General features: G+C 43.9%; 1 protein-coding gene across 1 annotated transcript in view; it reads right to left on the bottom strand.

Moving 5' to 3' along the window:
* Positions 1 to 724: 724 nt before the first annotated feature.
* Positions 725 to 21,541, bottom strand: part of VWA8 (von Willebrand factor A domain containing 8) — a 367,266-nt gene continuing 346,449 nt past the window's right edge. Inside the window, exons 43-45 of the mRNA XM_061133632.1 lie at positions 7,887 to 7,985; positions 6,618 to 6,856; positions 725 to 3,917 (exon numbers count right to left, since the gene is read on the bottom strand). Of these exons, the coding sequence (XP_060989615.1) occupies positions 3,809 to 3,917; positions 6,618 to 6,856; positions 7,887 to 7,985 (447 nt within the window). The 3' untranslated portion in view covers positions 725 to 3,808. The remainder of the gene's footprint in view (positions 3,918 to 6,617; positions 6,857 to 7,886; positions 7,986 to 21,541) is intronic.

Raw genomic sequence — 21,541 nt, forward strand, 5'->3', positions numbered from 1 at the left:
TTGTGATCTCTCTCATAATGGTGATAGTTGGAAACAAACAGAAATGCAACAGATAAGTGACAATTCCTCTTGCTCCTTGGTTCCCCCAAATCTCTTTGCTCTGCTCCCTGAGGAATTTCACTCTTGCCCATCTGACAGGCACACGAAGAAGCCAGGTGGAGCGGGGGCTTGGAGCCCCCAGAGATGCATTTCAGGAACACTGACCACGCGGTCCAGGGAACACCCCTCCTAAGAGGCTTTCAAAGCCCCAGAGGTTGTTTAGAGAAAACCCTGCTGGCATGGATGGATTTCTCCTCCTGACAGTTCGCAGGAGAGGGTGTAATGTAAAGAATTAAACGATTCATTCCAAACATGTGCTAGGCGCAGGGACCCCTGCTCAGACCCTCTTCCTGCGGGTGCACTCGAGCCGCACATGCGTGATGAGGTCGTCTTGCGGGCGCTCACAAAGGGCCCCGGGGGCGGGAGCGGGGAGACGCATCCTTCGCTGGGCGACTCGTGGCGTTCATTCCTCCTGGCTGCTCAGGATCACAATGGACCTTCTCAGCGTTACGTGGGCTCCCTGAGGACGGGTTTAGCCGCCTTTCAGTGGAACAAGACCCGCCCCCCCCCCCCCAACCCCCCACACCGAGCCGCACAATGCGGTTATTATAACGCCCTGGCCCTAAGAAGGGCCTGGGAACAGCTTGGAGTGGCCTATAATTAAGTTCATTTAATAATAAAGACACAACTTCTTAGGTATTTATTGCAAGAAGCGAAAAGAAGCCCGTCATCTTCTCACTCTCTATTCCCCTCCCCCACCTTCCTTTCCTTTTACAAATCAGGAAAGCCAGGGAGTTATACATTTTTTAAAAAATAACTTTTGCAAAGGCTGTCTGGCCAGTGGGGAAAGGGAAATTAAATTACTTGAGAACATTCTTTCCATGTTTAAAAAAAAAATAAAGGCTTCTGCTTATTCAGGTAGTTAACTCATGGGGACGATTGTTAAAAGGCTGTTCCATCAATCACTCTTGGGTTCAACTTCCAAAGACTTTCAGGCGCAGTGACCCTTCAGCAAAGGGGCATCCCTAGGGATGAAGCTGCCATTTGGATGGGCACTTCCTCAAGCTGATGCTGTGCCCAGGAAGGATCCATGGGCTGTGTCCCTCCAGCAGGGTCCCCTGTCCTTGGTCCCCACCCCTCCTCCAAGCACTCGAATTGTGCAGCTAGTTTCCAAGTAGTGGGGAGAGTCGAGAGCTCCAGGAAATGTGGTCAGTTTGCAAGAATAAAGCATGAGAGGGGACAGTCCAGGGTCACAGCTCGGCCCCCGCCTGGCTGCGAGTGTGCCTGTTTTCTTGGAGTTCCCCAGGCTCAGTGTCCTTTGTGAAATGAGGATGTTAGTAGTACAAGCGTTAGTGGCTCAGTCATATCCGACTCTTTGTGACCCCATGGACTGTAGCCCGCCAGGCTCCTCTGTCTGTGGAATTCTCCAGGCAAGAATACTGGGGTGGGTAGCCATTCCCTTCTCCAGGGGATCTTTCTGACTCAGGGATCTAAGCCCTGTCTCCTACATTGCAGGCAAATTCTTTACTGTCTGAGCCACAGGTACAATGAGCAATCAATAGTCTTAAGTTCTCTGAGCCTCCCTTCTTTTATCTGTAAAAAGAGGTTAAAAAATAACCTATTTTACACGCATTGTTGTGATAACTGAATGGAATAATGTATGAAATCGCTTAGCATACGTGGTACACAGTGATCAGTAAATGCTAGCTGCCATTCTTTTATTATCATTATGTGATATTGTTAATGCAATTATATTTTTAAAGATATTTATTGGATTGAAATCATTTGCATCTTTGGATGATTCAATATACAGAACACGCGTCTGTCTCGAGAAACAAGACAAGTCATGCAAACTGGCTGGGCAATACTGCACGGGAAAGCTGATTGCTTCTATTTCTTTGGTACGGAGATGGGGTGGTGAAACAGATGAGGGTTATCATTTCTTTGCTGTAATTAATTAAAATGAAATGAACTGTACAGTTCCCACCATGTAGGGGTGAATAAAATAACCTTAATAACAAGACTAGTTTTTCCAGCTTGTCGTAAGAAAGCACACACATATTTGTGCTCCCAGCATTTTGGACTTCGCCATCAGTGATGAAGAGAAACTTTTATTACATGGTTGAAAAGAGGCTGACTTCTGCTGGAACATTTGACTTAAAAAAAAACACTGGACATCGAGCCTATTGATAAGTAAAGGTCAGCCCAAGAGAGGGTGGGAATGAGGTACATTTTGGGGAAATAAAAAAGAATGAGACTTATAAAAAGAAACAAATTTGAGTCAGTTGAGCTGAGATGGATGAGCCTGGAGCCTGTTACACAGAGTAAAGTAAATCAGAAAGAGAAAAACAAATATCACGTATTAACAAGATATATATGGAATCTAGAAAAATAGTACCAATGAACCGACTGACAGAGCAGGAATAGAGATGCAGACATAGAGAACACACTTGCGGACACAGCGGGGGAAAGAAAGGGTGGGACAGACCCAGAGAGGAGCGTTGACATAAATACACCACCATCGGATAGCTGTGGGAATTTGGACGGCATCACTGACTCGACGGACATGAGTCTGAGCAAGCTCCGGGAGATGGTGAAGGACAGGGAAGCCTGGCGTGCTGCGACCATGCGGTCTCAGAGAGTCAGACAAGACTGAGTGATTGAACAACAAGAAGTGGAAATGTGCTGTATATCACAGGGAGCCCAAGCTGGAGCTCGGAGGCGACATGGAGGGGTGGGGTGGGGGTGGGAGGTTCACGGGGGAGGGGATATGTGATTCTTAATGCTCATTCACACTGTTGTATGGCAGAAACCAACACAGCATTGTAAAGCAATTATCCTCCAATTAGAAATAATTTTTTTAAAAAACGAATAAGGCTGTTTATTTAAATAGCTAAAGAAATCTCCAGTTACCATTCAGCTCAAACATACTGCCTTGTTTTCACTTCGTTTTATGTAAAAAAAAAAATAAGCATTTGTTATTTTGAACTGCTACATTTTTGACACCAAAATGGAGGACTATGAAACTTTGAGAAGCCCTGAAGGAGAACAGACAGGAAACTCGAGGCAAGACATCTTTTATCCTCCCAATCCCAGCAACATTTGCTCTTTATTCTTTAAAAAGCCCTTTAAAAGTCACATGGGAAAGGAAGCACTCCAAGGAGCTTTTGATTCCTTTTGGTTTTGGCTAAGACAATGAAATTATTGAGAAAACCCAACCTTTTATAGAATACTGTTGTTGAAAGGACTTTCAAGTGGGTTGAAGACTATCAAATCATTGTTTGTTGGGCAATACAGAGCAGAGGAAAAAAATAAAAATAATTACTGAACAGGAGCAGATTCAGTGGGTTTGCATAGAGTTGCATTCCAGTGTCAGAATGTGGCATCAAAGGCTTCGTTTACCGAGGTCACTTTTTTCATCCTAAGTGACCAGGTGATGCATTAAGGCAACAGCAAGGTCCTCTTCATCCCTCAGGGTTTTGGAAATAGACCATGCACCACCATTCTCAAACCACCTTCCTTTAACCCTGACCTTTCACATAATGCAGGTCAACTTGCTTCCTCTAGTGATCACACCTCAGTGGTGCACGGGCCTCACTCTGGATGCTTCTCTGAATTCTGATTACTTAGCAAGTGCAGGAAGGCCCAGGAATGCCAGAATTATCCAGTCATTGCACACGGACACTTGATAGACCTCTTCTTTTCTTCAGGATACTTTCTTTGTATCTTATTTCAAATCCCAGGGTCACCAGGGTGATAAGGGCACTTCTTAAACACTGGACAGCATGGTGGAGGTGAAAATCTGTTGTAAAATCTGAGGGATGTCCTTGGTGTCCATGGCAACGAAAGACCGGCCCGCTGGTAGAGTTCTCTGAAGCCTGTCAGGATGGATGGGGAAAGAAAATTACCATTGCAAACCAGGGCGCCCCTTCTGCCTCCGGCCTCTGCAGACCTCAGCATCCTAATGGTTTCTTAGGAAGGGAACTTCTCAGTTTTTAATATCTTGCCCCTGCTTGCAGTGGAACTGGCTGTTGCTAGGCAACAAAGAGCTACAGACAGAGGCTCGCTGGAAGCACTGAACCGAAAGAAAGTTCTTTTCAGTGAGAAAATTGGGGAATTTGCAAGGAAAAAAATGCTCTCCCTTTTATGACGGTCATTTCCTGGTATTTTATATTCCCTTGGCAGAAAGGAGCCCTCAGGATCAATCTGGGACTAGCTCACCTAGATTCAGAGAATGTGTTTGCCTCACACTGTCCTACTAGCTGCCTTTCCTGCCTTAGAAAAACAGGCTTCAAGAAAAGTGGCCCAGCCAAACCTCAAGTGGTTCATTCTCTCTTCCTCTTGCGTTCTCTCCCTCCTCTCTCTCTCCCTTTCTCTTTTCTGCCCAACATCATACAATGTGAAATATAATCTGACTTATGCAATGCCTGCTTTGATGACACTGAGGTTATATGGGCTTATGATAATTTTTTTAAATGCCAAGTTATCATTGGGAACAAAGGGCCATTTTTGGAGGCAATAAAAGTACAAGACACAGTTTTATCCCAAAGAACGCCTCCTTTTACTGTGCCAGCAGAGTTTGGTTTTGGAATGACATTTAATAAAAGTCCACTCTCCTGTGCAGTATCATGCATTTGGCATGCCTGGTAGACCAGCTAATTCTACAACGCATCTCCTGCCAGTGGATGTTGGATCATTTCCCCAGGAAACCACAAGGGTATCATTGTGCTTTCTTAAGTGTTCAAACAGGATCTGTTCACTAGAAAGACAAAATAGCTATTTCAGCTCAAACAGTATTTGTTGAGCTTGTCGTCTGGATTCATCCTGGGCTGGTCCTGAAGACAGTCTAAGCGGAAAAGGCATGGTCTACATTTGAGGGCATGGAAGTTCTCAAAGAGGCTAACATGCACAACTGAGAAAGATGTGAAGTCATTTATAATAAAGGGACTGTAGTTATGTGGTATTAAGTCTGTTCTTAGCCGTACTCTGCAATCCTGCAGCAAATCAAAGGGAAGAGAAAAATATGTCAGAACTTTGGACCCTAAAACATTTCCTAGTCTGTCCAGGACTCTGTGGGCTTCTCTGAGAGCTCAGTTGGTAAAGAATCTGCCTGCAATGCAGGAGACCCTGGTTCAATTCCTGGGTCAGGAAGATCCACTGGAGAAGGGATAGGCTACCCACTCCAGTATTAGTGGGCTTCCCTTGTGGCTCAGCTGGTAAAGAATCTGCCCACAATGCGGGAGACCTGGGTTTGGTCCCTGGGTTGGGAAGATCCCCTGGAGAAGGGAATGGCTACCCACTCCAGTATTCTGGCCTGCAGAATTCCATGGACTGTATAGTCCATGGGGTTGCAAAGAATCGGAAAGGACTGAGCGCCTTTCACTTTCCAGGACTCTGTACCATAGGGTGTGACAGGTAAAAGAGGTGGAGAAACAAAAGGGTATGTGGGCTTTTGTGATGTAGGCAGGATTTTATTTTCTTTTTCTGAGGAGATATACTTTCAACTGTGTTTTCTGCTCCTTACAAGTACTTTAAGTAGAGAAAAACCATTTCTGTCTGTAATTCAGAAAGATAAATGTTAGTGTGTTTAAGAAACGAAAATGTTTCCATATTTCTCCTTTCAGATGATCCATGATAGTATTTATTATCTGACCATAAGTCTCTCTACTGAATATTCAGCATATTTAGTGTAGCACCTTACTATAGATACAGACATACATGAAGGAGAAATATAAGGAAGATTATCTGCCTGACTATGTTTATATTTATATATATATATATATGTGCTGTGGTCAAGTCGCTTAGTCGTGTCCAACTCTGCGACCCCACGGACTGTAGCCTGCCAGGCTCCTCTGTCCATGCGATTTTTCAGGCAAGAGTACTGGAGTGGGTTGCCATTTCCTTCCCCAGTTTATAGATATGTAGATACACATATTAGATCTTATTTACATATATGTATGTGTATGTTGGGCTTCCCTGGTGGCTCAGTGGTAAAGAGCCACAGATGTGGGTTTAATCCCTGGGTCGGGAAGATCTCCTGGAGAAGGAAATGGCAACCCAGTCTAGTATTCGTGCCTGGAGAATCCCATGGACAGAGGAGCCTGGTGGGCTGTTACAGTCCATGGGGTCGCAGAGTCGGACACAACTGAAGTGACTCAGCATGAATGCATGCATGTCTAGTATGTCTAAATACAATGTAGAGACACACATCCCCAATCTCTGATGCTACGACAATAGTAGATGCTTTGAATGTGATTTGAGCATGAACTGAGCTTGATACCTTGATGTAAAAGGCAAAATGTATAAAATACTGCTTAATTTTACTGGTAGACAAATCAATTTGCTATTTATTTTATTGTTGGTTAAATAGAAGCTGAAAAATACATAACTTAAAGTATTGCTGCTCATCTAAATATAAGGTAGAACATCCCATCCCCTCACCCGGACTGTCAGCTGCTTGAGGGCAGCCACTCTGGCTTCTGTTTCTCCCCCATGCCCCCCACTATCCCCACTACTTTGTGTCAGCTACTCAAACCTCTCTATCCCTGCCCTCTGCTGTACCCTAAGGTGACGCTTACCTGGCTGCTTGGTCGCCTAAAGAGCCAATGAAGATGGCGAAAGCATTTACTTGAGGGTTGCTTGTCAGGATCTGGGCAAACTTGGCAGGATGTATTCCATAGCGAGACAGGTTCGCATCACTTAAGACGATGACGAAGTACTCATCAGCTTCCTCTTTGGCGATTTCCTTGATGGCATGCTCTGTGCCCTCTAAGGTGTGGTCCCCACTCATGCAGAACTGAGCGTGGGCGTGCATCGTCTGGGGGTAAGAGACATGGCGCAAAAGCCACTAATGAGAAGCTTTCTTTAAGGAAAACAAAAACAACACGATTTTTCTATTGACAATGAGAAAGCACAAATACTCTGAGCGAGTTCTATTTAATTTGCACCTAGACTGACAACCGTGCACAGTGATATCTGGATGTGGTTAAGACTCTCGTTAAAAACAGGAAATGTTCCAAAACGATCCAGTTGGCACTGATTTTTAAGACTCAAGCTGCCATTTAAAGTGACAATATGTAGGGACTTCCCTGGTGGTCCAGTGGTTAAGAACCCGCCTTCCAGTGCAGGGGACGTGGGTTCCATCCCTGGTTGAGGAACTATGATCCCACATGCTGGGGAGTAGGGAGGGGATACGCAACTACAGCTGAGTCCTCATGCTGCCGTGAAGACCCAGCACAGCCAATAAAAACAAAAACAAAAATCCAATGTGTCAGGAAATGTAAGAAAATATGAAGCTTGGTGTCACATTGGAGAATGGAGATAACACAGGAGAAAAATAAGGAATGGCTTGGGTTTCCAATAAACAAAGTTATAATACTAAGCACTGTACTTCATTAATAGGAATGGAGGAAATTTACTCTAAAAAACATGATGAATGTGTTTCTATTGTAGATTTAAGTATGTGAAACTGAATTTATTGTTAGAAAAATACTAAGGAATACATAAAATTGGGTTTAGAGAGTACTCTAGAAGGAGTCCTTCTTTTCCTTCTGAAATATATAGGGGCTTAGAAGAACTCTATAGAATATAGACTGTAGAATCCTGATACTAGCCTGAGTCCCCTAAAAATACATAGGGAACCACGTTTAAATTTTGTACGGTGTAGATTGGGAATTTCGGCAGGATAAGTGCTTTCTCACATTAATGCTTAAATTTCTGTGAAACAGAAAGCCTTTTTGCTTCCAGTTAACTGCCGCTTCTTCAGGGAATCTTTTCAGAGAACCAGTAGATACTTTACCTAATCTGGTGGAAGGTTTCATAATATAGAGGTAATTGAATGCATTTACCTTGAGAATTTCTAGTCTTTGCTTATTGTCCTTGGGGATTTTGTTAATTGGAACTAGACCAATGTTGTATCCATCTCCAGAGTGTCCAGCGATGTCATACTATAGGCAAGAGAATCAGATTTAGAATCCTCCGTCCACTAAAAAATGGTCACTGGACCTATAAAGCTTCCAATTTTGTTTTGTTATTGCCCAGAATTGTCAAACCTAAGTCCATGGGTGTTTACCAACAAAGGCAAAAAACAGTCCATGCTCCTTCACTTCTGGTCCATTCTCATGTGATCTCTGCTCTCCAGCTGCAGGTAGAAAGTATGAGGAGGGCTTCAGGGGCTATCAAGAATTCTGTTCTTAACTTTCAGGGGGAGAGCTTAACAAAACATACACATATGTACATACACACACCCCACATCATAGTAGGCAGCATTTTAAGGTGGCCTCCAAGATTCCTGGCCCCCTGGTATATACAACCTATACAGTCTTGTCCCCTTAGGTGTGGGCAGGACCTCATGATTATGTTATGTAAGGAGGCCAAAGGGATTCTGCAGATGTAATTAAGGTTACTAATCATCTGGCTCTGAGTTGATCAAAACAAAGATTATCTGGATGGGCCTAATTTAATCACATGAGCCCTTAAAAAGTAGAGAGATTTTTTTCTTGTTGATAGTAGAAGGGGAAGACATATTTGCATGTGGGGAATTTGATATGTGGGAGTTATCTGTGGTCTAGATGGTGGGCACCACAGAGCAGGACCCGGAGAATCACATCTAGGAATGACCCTGCCTAAGAGCCAGCACTGAAACAGGGACCTCAGCTCTACAACCTCAAGGAACCAAGCTCTGCCCGTTTGAATGGGCTTGGAAGCAGATTCTTCGCCAGAGCCTTCAAGTAAGAGCCCTGGCTGGCTGACATCCTGATTTCAGCCTTATAAGACTCTAAGCGGAGTCCGTGCCTGCCTGGAGTTCTCAACTACAGAACTATGACTTTAACAGGTATTGCTTTAAGAGGCTAAGTCTATGGTGATTTGTTTCACAGCAGTAGAAAACTAATACACATACTTTTTTTTTTTTCCTGAACACAAAAGTGAAATATATTCACTGTAGAAATCCTAGAAAAGCACAAAACAGAAGGTGAAGAGGAACTAAAGACCCTCTCAGTGAGGGTGAAAGAGGAGAGAGAAAAAGCTGACTAAAAGTCAGCATTCAAAAACTAAGATAATGACATCTGGTCCCATCACTTCATGGCAAACAGAAGGGGGAAAAGTGGAGGCAGTGACAGACTTTCTTTTCTTGGGCTCCAAAATCACTGTGGACAGTGACTGCAGCCATGAAATTCAAAGACGCTTGCTCCTTGGAAGAAAAGCTATGACAAACCTAGACAGCATATTAAAAAGCAGAGATATCACTTTGCTGACAAAGGTCCTTATAGGCAGAGCTATGGTTTTTCCAGCAGTCATGTACAGATGTGAAAGCTGGACCCTAAAGAAGACTGAGCACTGAAGAACTAAAGTTTTTGAACTGTGGTGCTGGAGAAGACTCTTGAGAGTCCCCTGGACTGCAAGATCAAACCAGTCAATCCTAAAGGAAATCAACCCTGAATATTCACTGGAAGGACTGAAGGTGAAGCTCCAATACTTTGGGCCACCTGATGTGAAGAGCTGACTCATTGGAAAAGACCCTGATGCTGGGAAAGATGGCAGGAGAAAGGAGAAGGTGGTGGCAGAGGAAGAGATGGTTGGATGGCATCACTGACTAATGGACATGAATTTGAGCAAACTCTGGGAGCTTGTGGAGGACAGAGGAGCCTGGCATGCTGAAGTCGATGGGGTTGCAAAGAGTTGGATACAACTTAGTAACTGAACAATAACAACAACAAAGAAATAAAAATTATCCATGATCCCATTACTGAAAGATAACTTCTGTTAGGGTTTTCTTATGTAAGTTCACACACACACGTCAGCATCAACATGATTTTTAACTAATGGATAACACTGACCATGTGATTTTATAATCTGCTTTTCTATTTAATAGTGCATGACAGAGATTTTTCAGTTTAGCAAATACCTTTTAAATTCCCTCTCTCACAACGCACAAGAGAAAGTCCTGTCTGTTGAGAAAAGGCTGGAATTGAGACAGGGTGAAGCATTTTTACAGAATTTGGGAAGAAGTTTGGGATTTGAGGCAACTATAATCGGAGGAAGGTGGTTCTCTCCAATCGTGGGGTTTGCCCCTAAATTCCCTTTCTCCTCTCATTTTCCTCTAAGAAATTTTTGTGATACTGATATAAAGATTGGAATAGACCTCAGGGTATTTGAGCAACTGGGGGATCTGAAAAGAAAATTCTGGGTATGGGTCTGGGGCAAAATATTTTAGGGATTACTTGGAGTGCTACAGGCTTCCCTGGTGGCTCAGATGGTAAAGCCTGCAATGCAGGAGACCCAGGTTCAACCCCTGGGTTGGAAAGATCCTGGAATGCTATGGGTCAAAATACTTAAGAGTCACTACTATCTATTCACCATCAGTCAATAGCTGTCTTTTGAACACCTACCACATGCAAAACACTGCTTAAGGTGTTGGAAGGGTTAGTAGCTCAGTCATGTCTGACTCTTTGCGACCCCTTGGACTGTAGCCCACCAGGCTCCTCTGTCCATGAGATTCTCCACGTAAGAATACTGGAGTGGGTTGTCATTTCCTTCTCCAGGGGATCTTTCCGACCCAGGGATCAAACCCGGATCTCCTGCATTGAGGGAAGTCCTAAGGTGTTGAGGGGAATGCAATGGTTTCTTTTCATGTCTATTCTTTTTTACCTGGTGAGTTTTTTGAAGACAAGGCTGTATCTTATTCATCTTAACACATTTTATTATCTATGAGTAGGCCTGGTGTGTTTATTGTTGAAATGCTTTGAGACAGTCTGCAATCAAGTTTGGCAATTAAGAAGCTTTCCTTTCCTATGTGCACTACACTCTTTCACAAATAAGTTCTTTAGAAGCTGGAATGCATTTTTTTTCCTTCCAGCACTCACGTGATACATGCTGGTTAACCCAAGGTAGCTGACAAAAACAACCCATAACATAACTGAAATCATGGTATTTAAAATGAAAAGTAGAACATTTTCTGTTGAAATAATTTTTATACAAAAATAAGGAGTCAGAAGGCAGTCAGGTTACATGGGGAAGACGAGTTCCATTCTAGACACACTGGAACTGTGCATTTGGGGAGATATCAGAGAAGAAACCTATTTCTGGTCATCTGCGATGTGGCTGTCAAGGGTGGATACACAGAGAGAGAAGATCAGAGGGCCCCAGCCAAGGCTTGGGAGGCACCCTCCTCGTTGAGGTGGAAGAAAGACCCAGGGTGGAGTGAAGAAGGTGCGAAAGAGAAGTGGCGGGTGCAGAGTACCCGGGACGGCCCTGGAATCAGCGTGCACCGGTCAGAACGGCTGTGCAACCATGCCGAGCGACATTCACACGGCCCTCCAGGAGCAGGACGACTAATGACCTCTGGGCAGAGAATCACTGGAGGCCTTCGGGGGCACAATTTCAGTAAACAGTTTGTGGTATGAGATAGAAATGGAACAGCATCTGGACAGGTGTTTGGGGAGAGGTGCCTGCATTTCATAGGCAGCAGAGAGGAGGTGACTCGTTGGAAAAGACCCTGATGCTGGGAAAGATTGAGGGCAGGAGGAGAAGGGGACGGCAGAGGATGAGATGGTTGGATGGCATCACCGACTTGATGGCTGTGAGTTTAAGCATAGTGAAGGACATTATCCCGGAGGTGGTGAAGGACAAGGAAGTCTGGCGTGCTGCAGTTCATGTGGTCGCAGAGTCGGACATGATGGAGCGACTGAACAATAGCAATAACAAGAGAGGAGGCGGTGGGGAGAGACCAGGGTCAGCGTCAGAGGGCCAAGTTTGGAGGGGGGAGGACACGTTTTTCCTGAGACTAAAAGGAAGGCAGAGAGGATAAGAGTGACAGAGACAAGTATACAATCAAAGGGATAAGTGGACAAATGAAGGTCCATATACGATGTCTATTTAAAAGCTATAAATCATGGTCTCCTGCATTACAGGCAGATTCTTTACCATCTGAACCACCAGGGGAGCCCATAAATCAGGCTGCAAATTGCTAAATAAAATATGTTCTTCCTCTACTTTGATAAATAGACATTATAATGACCTGGAAAGCCAGGGTCAAATCCCAAACACTTGGATTCTTGAAGCTCCGTGCGAGAACACGGCGGTGTGGGCAGGCCTGGCCCCTGGCTTGCAGCCCGCGCCCTTCTCTCTGCAGCTGGCTCTGCCCCCACCTCGCGGGGCTCACAGGCACGTGTGTGGACACCCGGTCCTCGTGTCCACAGGCCATCACACCTTTCTGTCCTCCTCAGCGCCGGGCTGCACTGGAGACGGACCGAAGAAAGACGCCCAAGAAACAGACTTGGGTCACCAGCGCAGGACAGCTGGGGATCCCAGGACTGGGAGCAGGTTCTAGACACAGAATCTAAGTGGGCTTGCTCCACTGGCCCCACAGACTCTTCTCTCAATGGAAGGGCATGCTCAGAGGAGGGCCAGGGCGGGACATCAGTCTGTGCCTGGTTTTAGAGTGTTTTATTAAAAATACAAAGGATGATACGAAAGAATTTTGGGGGAAATTTGCCGACCCACTAAAAAAGCTTGGTAAGAAACGCTTTCCAAGGATATAACAAATTCCATATATGAAAAAAAAAAAATTCTCTCTATGTAGTTTGCTGTCATTGTCGTTGAAAAGGTAGCAAAATTTAAAACCTAAAGGCAGCAGAGCCCTGGACGATGGAGTGCTGGCTTCAGAATGCGCCTGACCAAGGTCACCAAGGGCTCAGTGTGAGGACTGGCCGAGATGTGGAGAAAACCTGCACAGTTCCTCCATGGACGCAAGTGCCAGGCCCCGTCCAGACTGACTGACGATGGTCATGGCAGGAACTGTTTTAAACGGAGAAGAGTGGCAGCCACAGCAGTATTCTTGCCTGGAACATCCCATGGACAGAGGAGTCGGACCGGCTACAGTCCATCGGATCACACGAGTCAGACACATCTGAGCGAGTAAACCACCGCTGAGAAGGGGCCAGGCAAGCTGCTGTCATCATGGGGCTGGTGAACTAATCTGTTAAAACGGGGCTCTAACACATGACAGAGTGAGATCAGTTCCCAGAAGCAGAAGTAAGTTTCTCTTATTTGGCTCAGATAAGAGGGCTATAAACACACATTTGACTTTTTCTTCTCCTTTTAACTGATGGTTAAATATCTTACTGACCAGATGACCATGGGTGATACTATATAAATAAGTATTTGACCATGTGGTCTGCTTACAGGGTTGACATAACTGGTCACCGCAAGGAAAAAAGTTGCTAGTTAATTATTAAACAAACAGTAGTCAGGCCGCCCTGGCGACTCAGGGGTAAAGAATCCGCCTGCCAATGCAGGAGGACACAGGTTGGGTCCCAGGTCCGGGAAGATCCCACATGCCCTGGAGCAATTAAGCCTGTGTCACCACTACTGAGTCTGTGCTCTCGGGACTGCAAGCCACAACTACTGACCCTGCGAGCCGCAGCTGCTGAGGCCCAAGCGCCCTGGAACCTCTGCTCACAGCAAGGCAAGCCATCGTAACGAGAAGTCCTGGGACTGCAACTAGAGCGCAGTCCCTACTCTTCGCAACTAGGGAAAAGCCTGCACAACAATGAAGACCTAGTGCAGCCCAAAGAAAAACAAACAAATAAAAACATTTAAAGAACTATTAAAAAAAACCCAAATAGTAGTCAAATGAATTGCTGGATGTTTCTTATCAAAAACAGATACTGATTGACTGAACCTCCACAAACGTTTTGTGGAGATGATAGACAAAACTGTCTATCATTTGATCGATCTATCACTTAATTATCTGCCCAGGAGAAAAAAAGCATTCTATAGTTTTTCGGGTAAATGAGATAGACAGGTGAGCTGCACCCCTTCCTCCCTCCTCCCCTTCTCCCTTTATCTGCAGTAAGGAAAGTGCAATTTGCAGAAAGATCTGCCTTTGTCTGTGTCGAGTTAGTGTTACAAAGGCTGAGAAGACCCACCTAAAGGACAGGATGAGGCTTTTAAAATAGTTTGCAGGCTCTGGTTTTCATCTTCCAAATGGGCTTGGGGATTCTTCTGGGTCCAAAGTAAATAAAATGCTTGAGAGGAATTCAAAGTACATCCAAATGTGAAGCATTCGCTGGCGTTACTGGGGATCATGTTAAGCTTCCATGAAAAACTATCCTTCTATGTCGTAATTATCTGGGATTTGCTCTTCAAGGATCCCAACACACTTTATAGAGAGTAATTTGCTAATCCTCAAAATCGTCTGGGTGAAAGGAAAAAGTATACGAACTCATCCGTTTCTGTTTCTAACGCCCGATTCTGCCACTTACCCAGTCTGTTGCTCATCGGGACAGACCTGACAGGGTCTCAAACCGGCTTCTAAGCAGGACTCATAGAACTCATTAAACAAGAACCTCATTGTTGCTGTCATCTGTCTAACATTTATTTTCTTTCTTTTTTTTTCTGCCTAACATTTAGATCACAACTTTTTCTAAGTAGCTCAAAATTTTTGTGATCAGGATTTCTCCACTTTTCAGAGCCTCCCTTAAATCTCTGTGGAGTCTTGCATTTAACATCCAACATAAACATCAAAACCACAGCTGTAAAGAAAAGCCTCAACCAGAGAGGACCGACTTTAATACTTTTTTTTTTTTGCTTTAGAAACTTGTTTAAATACCCTTTTGCTATATTTTCTTTTGAAAATCTCATTCGTTCAGAGAAAGGCAGGAAAAAAATGAAAACAAATGTGAGTTTTGGTCCAAGACACAAAGATTTATCATCAGATTAGGAGGATGATTTATAATATTTAGATGGCAAAGAAAACTTTATGTCCAACAAAGAGCTACTAGCATTTTATGAATAAGGTTTGTGTTTAAATTTCTGTTGGGAAGGATAATCATTTGCTAACTTTAGGAGAAACTGTGCTTTATTATACCTCTATGGGGCTTCCCTGGTGGCTTAGGTGGTAAAGAATCCGCCTGCAATACGGGAGATCTGGGTTTGATCCCTGGGTTGAGAAGATCCCTTGGAGGAGGGCACGGCAACCCACTCCAGTATTCTTGCTGGAGAATCCCTATGGACAGAGGGGCCTGGAGGGCCACAGTCTATGGGGCCACACGGCTCAGTGACTAAGCACACGCCTTTATGTTTTAAGCAGCGAGAGACAATCATCGGAGGCTACTTTGGAAGTCTGATAGAACGTGAAATTCTAATCTCCTCCTGGGCATACAAACGCACCATTCTCAGGTAGCACTGCTGACAGCAACCAGCCAAGGATTAGACAATAAACATACCACAAAGGTCAGAGATGTGCCAACAGAACTCTAGGTGTAGACAATAATCCACAGTATCAGTTACTGCTAAGCTTTCTTCATGGAGAAGTCAGTGTAAAGAGAATGATGTTCTGGAAGTCAAAGACTCTGGACTTAGCTCCAACTTTAAAAAGCTTTGTGACCTTAGGTGAGTCACTTAACCCCTCCAAATCTTGTTTCCACGTTATAAACAATGCTGGCTTAGATGACCTCTCACCCTGTGTGCTTGTAAGCCACTGAACCTCTCTGACTAGTAGGGATAATCTCTGTTTTACCTAATCTCAGAGGGTCACTGGAAGACTAGGACAATACATTTAGTGAGTATAATGTCAATGTTCGTACTATTCTTTATGGTTTACAAAGTGCTTCTGTCTATTTCATTTCATTCTGATTTTCTCCACACCTTTGTGATGCATGTTCTTAATATCATTTCCCGAATTAAAAAATCGATGCTCAGAGAGATTAACAGACTTTCTTAAGGTCAGAGATCTAGTGGTGGCGGAGGTGGAATCTGAATCCAGGCACTCTAAATCCAGTGCTTTTTTTTTTTTTTTTAAGTCCAGTGCTTTCACTGAAGAGAAACAACCATTCCCTAACTACTGCCCTGCCCCTCTAGCCTGTCCCAGTCTTTACCTAGGATTTCTGAACTTTCACATCTATGATTGAGTCAATTCTGAATTCTTGTTTAACTCTGAATGGCCCTGGAGAAGTCTGTACATCGTTCTTGACGTTTACTTCCAAGCAGCAAGAAGAATTTATTCAGGAAACTCCCTGGTGGTCCAGTGGTTAGGACTCTGTGCTTCCACTGCCAGGGCTTGATCCCCGGTCATGGAACCAAAATTCCACAAGTTATGTGGTGTGGACAAAAAAATAAATAAATAAGGAAAAAAAAAATGTCTATTTGGGAATTCTCTGGTGCTCCAGTGGTTAGGACTCAGAGCTTCCACTGCCATGGGCCTGGGTTCAGTCTCTGGTTGAGGAGCTAAGATCCTGCAAGCTGCATGGTACAGACAAAAAAAAAAAAAAAGGAAGAATTTATCCAAAGCCTGAGCTGATAAGATGACTGATTTCTCTTTCCAAATGTGTGAAACATGCCTGAGATATTAGAAAAAGGTGAGTGACAGATGTTGAACTAAATTTCTGATGGAAGGGATCTTTCCCCCAGGTGCTGGCTTCTGAGTCACACCTTTCCACATCTTTCTGACCAAGATATCTTTGAGGAAAGTATGTCTATTCCACCTCCTTTGGGTGATGGAGGAGAAGATAAGAGTACCTTATGTAAATGATATATTTGTTCCTAAATCACAGCTTTCTAAGTATACCAATTGGGAAGAAATAATATGGCTGCAAGAACAAGGAATAAAATGTGAATGAAGAAAAGGCCATGAAGTGGGAGTCAGACATCCTGGCTGTTTACAGTTTAGCTGTGTGACCTTGGGATGTGGATTTTTATTTTCTCATCTTAAGACAGAGGCTGGTGAAAATAATTTCCAAGATCCTCTCTGCTCCCAAGACCCTGTGAGAATTCCAGGGGTCCACGCAAGAAATGGAATGAGGAAGTCTGCTTCACTTGGTTACAGGGACACCTGTGCCTGTTTTTCTCTGTCAAGGGAGTGAGTCATCTAAGTCTAGGTGAGGACGGATGAAGCTTTTCCCGAAAAGAATGCCTCCAGAATCTGTAAGAAATAATGATCCAGTGTTGGCCCTACAACAGCGGTTTTCTAACTCTACAATTTTTTTAAGCAGCGGAATTCTTTCTCCAAATGAAATATTGCACAAAGCCCAGATTGTGAAACGTCATGCAATATCAATACGAGTGGAATTAGTTTGGTGGAATTGGGGATGGAGGGGGAAGGGGTAAAATGTGCCGTCCACACACCTTCGCCCTCCGACAGCCTGCAGGGGCCCCTTTTACTCTGTTAGGGAGACTCCCTGGTGGTCTAGTGATTAGGATTTGGTGCTTTCACTGCCGTGGCCTGAGTTCAATCTCTGCTCGGGGAACTAAGATCCCACAAGCTGTGCGGCGCAGCCAAAAAAAGAAAGATGAAACCACAGTCTTAGAAGTGATTTATATGTCTCCACGGAAACACTGCATTTGAGGGGTTTTTTTCCAAGTTCAACTTCTCAATAACTCAACCTATTTTCTGGTGTCACTATTTGAGGGCTCAGTAGAGAAATACCTAACTTCTGGTGTTACTGAATATTTTGAAGGAAAAAAAAAATTAAATTAGGCATTAAGAGCTTTTGCAAAGGTGATCTGCTTTAAGGTTATAGTGAAAACATTCCCAGGGCTTGGAGAAATCATGAGGAACAAACTGCAATGAAGGTAAAGGAAAAAAACGCTTCCTGACTTAAATGAAATGGCTCCCTACTTTTTAGGCCAATATTTAAGCACTACGTGACCATTAGAAATTCTGCTGGTTATAAGATTAGAAGACTTTACGCTGATTATTAGCAAATAATGTTGCTCCTGTCTTAAACCTACTTCAGTGGTTCCTGAGAATAACTGAACTCAGTGCATAGAACAATTATGAGAAACTTAAAAAATTCCAGATGCCTCTGAAATGTGTTCTGCCACTGAATTACTTTTTCTTTTCAGACATTCTTGCTCAAAGGTCCTTTCCTTCTCAGTAATTCTTACTCATGGGTTTTGCTAAGCTGAAATAAAAGTGGAAAGTGAAAGTGTTAGTCGCTCAGTGGTGTCTGACTCGTCAACCCCATGAACTCTAGCCCTCCAGGCTCCTGTCCATGGGATTCTCCAGGCAAGAATACTGGAGTGGGTTGCCAGCTCCTCCTCCAGGGGATCTTCCAACTCAGGGATCGGACCTGGGTCTGCTGCATTGCAGGCAGATTCTTTATTGTTTGCGCCCAGCTTCAACTTGGATTTGGACTCTAATGACCCAGAGCCCAGGAGCTGAGCCCAAGACAAAGAAAACACACAGTAGACGCCAAGAGAGAGGCTGTGGGGAATGGTCAACACCCCTGAGCCAGGCCAGTGGCTTCTGAAGTTTTCAAAGCAAACACAGGCTAGAGAGCCTTACAATGGAGGTATAACTGCAGGAAGACAAGACGAAGAACTTTCTGGAACTGGGGAGTGGTGAGGCTCAGCACATACTGCTGAATTCCTAACATATGGCAGCACAGGCAAGGCCATCCTGGGCTATGGAATATATAATTTTCACTAGGAACTCCTAAAACTGCCATTTGCTCATGCCTCATTCTATATTTGTTAAGTGACACACTTTCATTACTTATTCCTAGTCCTTACGCGTCCTTCAGAGGTGAGAACATCAAAGTACAGAGAGATTGAATGCGTTGGATATGATCACATAGTATAAAGATACAGAACACGCACTTCCCTGGCGCTCCAGTGGTTAAGACTACGCCTTCCAATGCAGGGGGTGCAGGTTCAATCCCTGGTTGGGGAGCTAAAATCCCACATGCCTCCTGGCCAAAAACCAAAACATAAAACAGAACCAACATTGTAACAAATTCAATAAAAACTTTAAAAATGGTCTTCTCAGTTCAGTTTAGTTGCTCAGTCGTGTCTGACTCTTTGTGACCCCATGGACTGCAGCACACCAGGCTTCCCTGTACATCACCAACTCCTGGAGCTTGCTCAAACTCACGTCCACTGAGTCAGTGATGCCATCCAACCATCTCATCCTCTGTCATCCCCTTCTCCTACTGCCTTCAATCTTTCCCAGCATCAGGGTCTTTTCCAATGAGTCAGTTCTTTGCAGCAAGTGGCCAAAGTACTGGAGTTTCAGCTTCAGCATCAGCCTTCCAGTGAACACCCAGGACTGATCTCCTTTAGGATGGACCGGTTGGATCTCCTTGCAGTCCAAGGGACTCTCAAGAGTCTTCTCCAACACCATAGTTCAAAAGCATCAGTTTTCCAGCACTCAGCTTTCTTTATAGTCCAACTCTCACATCTATACATGACTACTGGAAAAACCATAGCTTTGACTAGATGGACCTTTGTTGGCAAAGTAATGTCTCTGTTTTTTAATATGCTGTCTAGGTTGGTCATAGTTTTTCTTCCAAGGAGCAAGCGTCTTTTAATTTCTTGGCTGCAGTCACCATCTGCAGTGATTTTGGAGCCCTCAAAAATAAAGTCTCTCACTGTTTCCATTGTTTCCTCATCTATTTGCCATGAAGTGATAGGATCAGATGCCATGATCTTAGTTTTCTGAATGTTGAGTTTTAAGCCAACTTTTTCACTCTTCTCTTTCACTTTCATCAAGAGGCTCTTTAGTTTTTCATCAAGAGGTTCTTCTTCTCCCCCCCACCAAAAGATACAGAACTGAGTGAACGGAACTGTCACTTGACGTATATGTATCAGATGTCTCTGAGAAGGTACCAAAAAAAAAAAACCTGTCCACAGTGGTCACTGCCAGGGAGGGTAACTGGGAACTGAGAGAGGGGAGCAAAGGTTCATTCTTCACCCTGACTTCTTTTGTGCATTTTACACATTGTACTATATGCACCCATTACTTGTATCTCAATATATCTCATAATACACGGACAAAGGTCTTGCAGAATGCAAGTAGGCTCCATCCCACCACCTGCTTGCCTTCTTCAAAAAAGGCCTGGTGAGCCCCAGCAGAGCCTGGGCAGCCGGTGGACACTCAGAATCTTGGTTATGTTGGCAGGGGTGGTGGGGAGATTATACAAAGTGTCTCCAGGGCACCTGCTGTGGGGGAAAGCCTGTCAGGAGTTTTGGAGACATAGAGGCTATCGGGACGAGGTACATGACACCAAGACAAAGTAGCCGGACAGATTCAGGATATGCTACAAGACAGATGACCTGGACTCTCAAGAGAGTGGCCATGATGAAAAGTAAAATGGTGGTGGGAGGAAAGGTAGTGGTACAGGCTAAAAGAGGCTAAGAAGACAGGAACAAAAAATGAGGTGGGGACTGTGACCGAATCCCAGATTGTAGGGAGAAAGATAATGAGTCTATTGGGATGGTTTATATTCTAGAGCCCGGGATGGCAATCATTGGGATAGCTGGGGAAAGTGAACAGGGATTGGATAATTTAAAAAAAAAATTGGAGTGTAGTTACTTTACAACATTGTGCTAGTTTCTGCTGCACAAAGAGTGAAGCAGCTCCGTGTTTGCATATACCCCCTCTTTTCTGTGTTTCCTTCTATTTAGGTCACCAAGGAGTGCAGAGGAGAGCTCCCTGTGCTAGCCAGTAGGTTCCCGGTAGTTTCTATTTTATACGTAGTATCAATAGTGTATATATATTAATCCTAATCCCCCAATTCACCCCCTCCCTCCTCAGTATCCATACATCTGTCCTCTACCTCTGTGTTTACAACAGAATATCACTCAGCCATAAAAAGGAATGAAATTGGGTTACTTGTACACGAGAATGGACCTAGAGACTGTCATCTAGATGAAGTAAGTCAGAGAGTGAAAAACAAGTATGATATATTAACCCATACATGTGGAATCTGAAAACACTGGTATAGATGATCTTACTCACAAAGCAGAAATAAAGACATGGATTGGATGTTATAAATACGATAAAATTATTGATGATTTTCTTAGAAGTAATAATGGTATTGAGATCATATTAGGGAATGCCTTGACTCTTAGTGGAAGTATAGTAAAGTATTTAGAGGTAAAGACGTATGACAGTTAGGACTTACTTTCCAATGCATCAGAGAGGATAAAAAAGAGTATATATTCAGTGAGGAACATAAAGCAGATGAGGGAAAAAGGGATCACTTGGTGAATCTAAGCAAAGGCACACGGGTGTTCATCTTACAGTTCTTTCAACTTTCTTGTAGATTAAACCTTTCTCAAAACGAACAAATTTGGAAATAAAGGGGAAAAGTTTAAAAACAAAACAAAATAGGGAAAACAAAGAGAAGCGTCCTGGGAGAGTCTAGCCTTCCGCCTCTGGGCCAAGCCCTTAATGTTTCTGGGTCCTGGTTTCCTGTCTGAGGAATGAGGAAACTGGAGGAAGTGAACTGTGAGGTGACCTCAGCTCTAAAGAGCAGGGTCACAGTGAGGAATCTGCAGGCACAGGACCTGTAATCCTTTGTGTCCTGACTTCCCTCCCCCATCCCTCCAGACACCCAGCTAAGTACCACTTTCCTCAGAGAGCTCATCTTGTGAAATCTTAAGGATTTTCTCCTGTTATGAAGATTTTAATCCTTTTAGCTTTGTAAGACTTTCTATGCTCTTAAAAAAAGATCTGCAGGAACTAGATGTAGTAAATGTGAGGGGTACAAAAGGAAAT

This window comes from Dama dama, chromosome 30, assembly GCF_033118175.1.
Source record: "Dama dama isolate Ldn47 chromosome 30, ASM3311817v1, whole genome shotgun sequence".
In the NCBI taxonomy this organism is placed as follows: domain Eukaryota; kingdom Metazoa; phylum Chordata; class Mammalia; order Artiodactyla; family Cervidae; genus Dama; species Dama dama.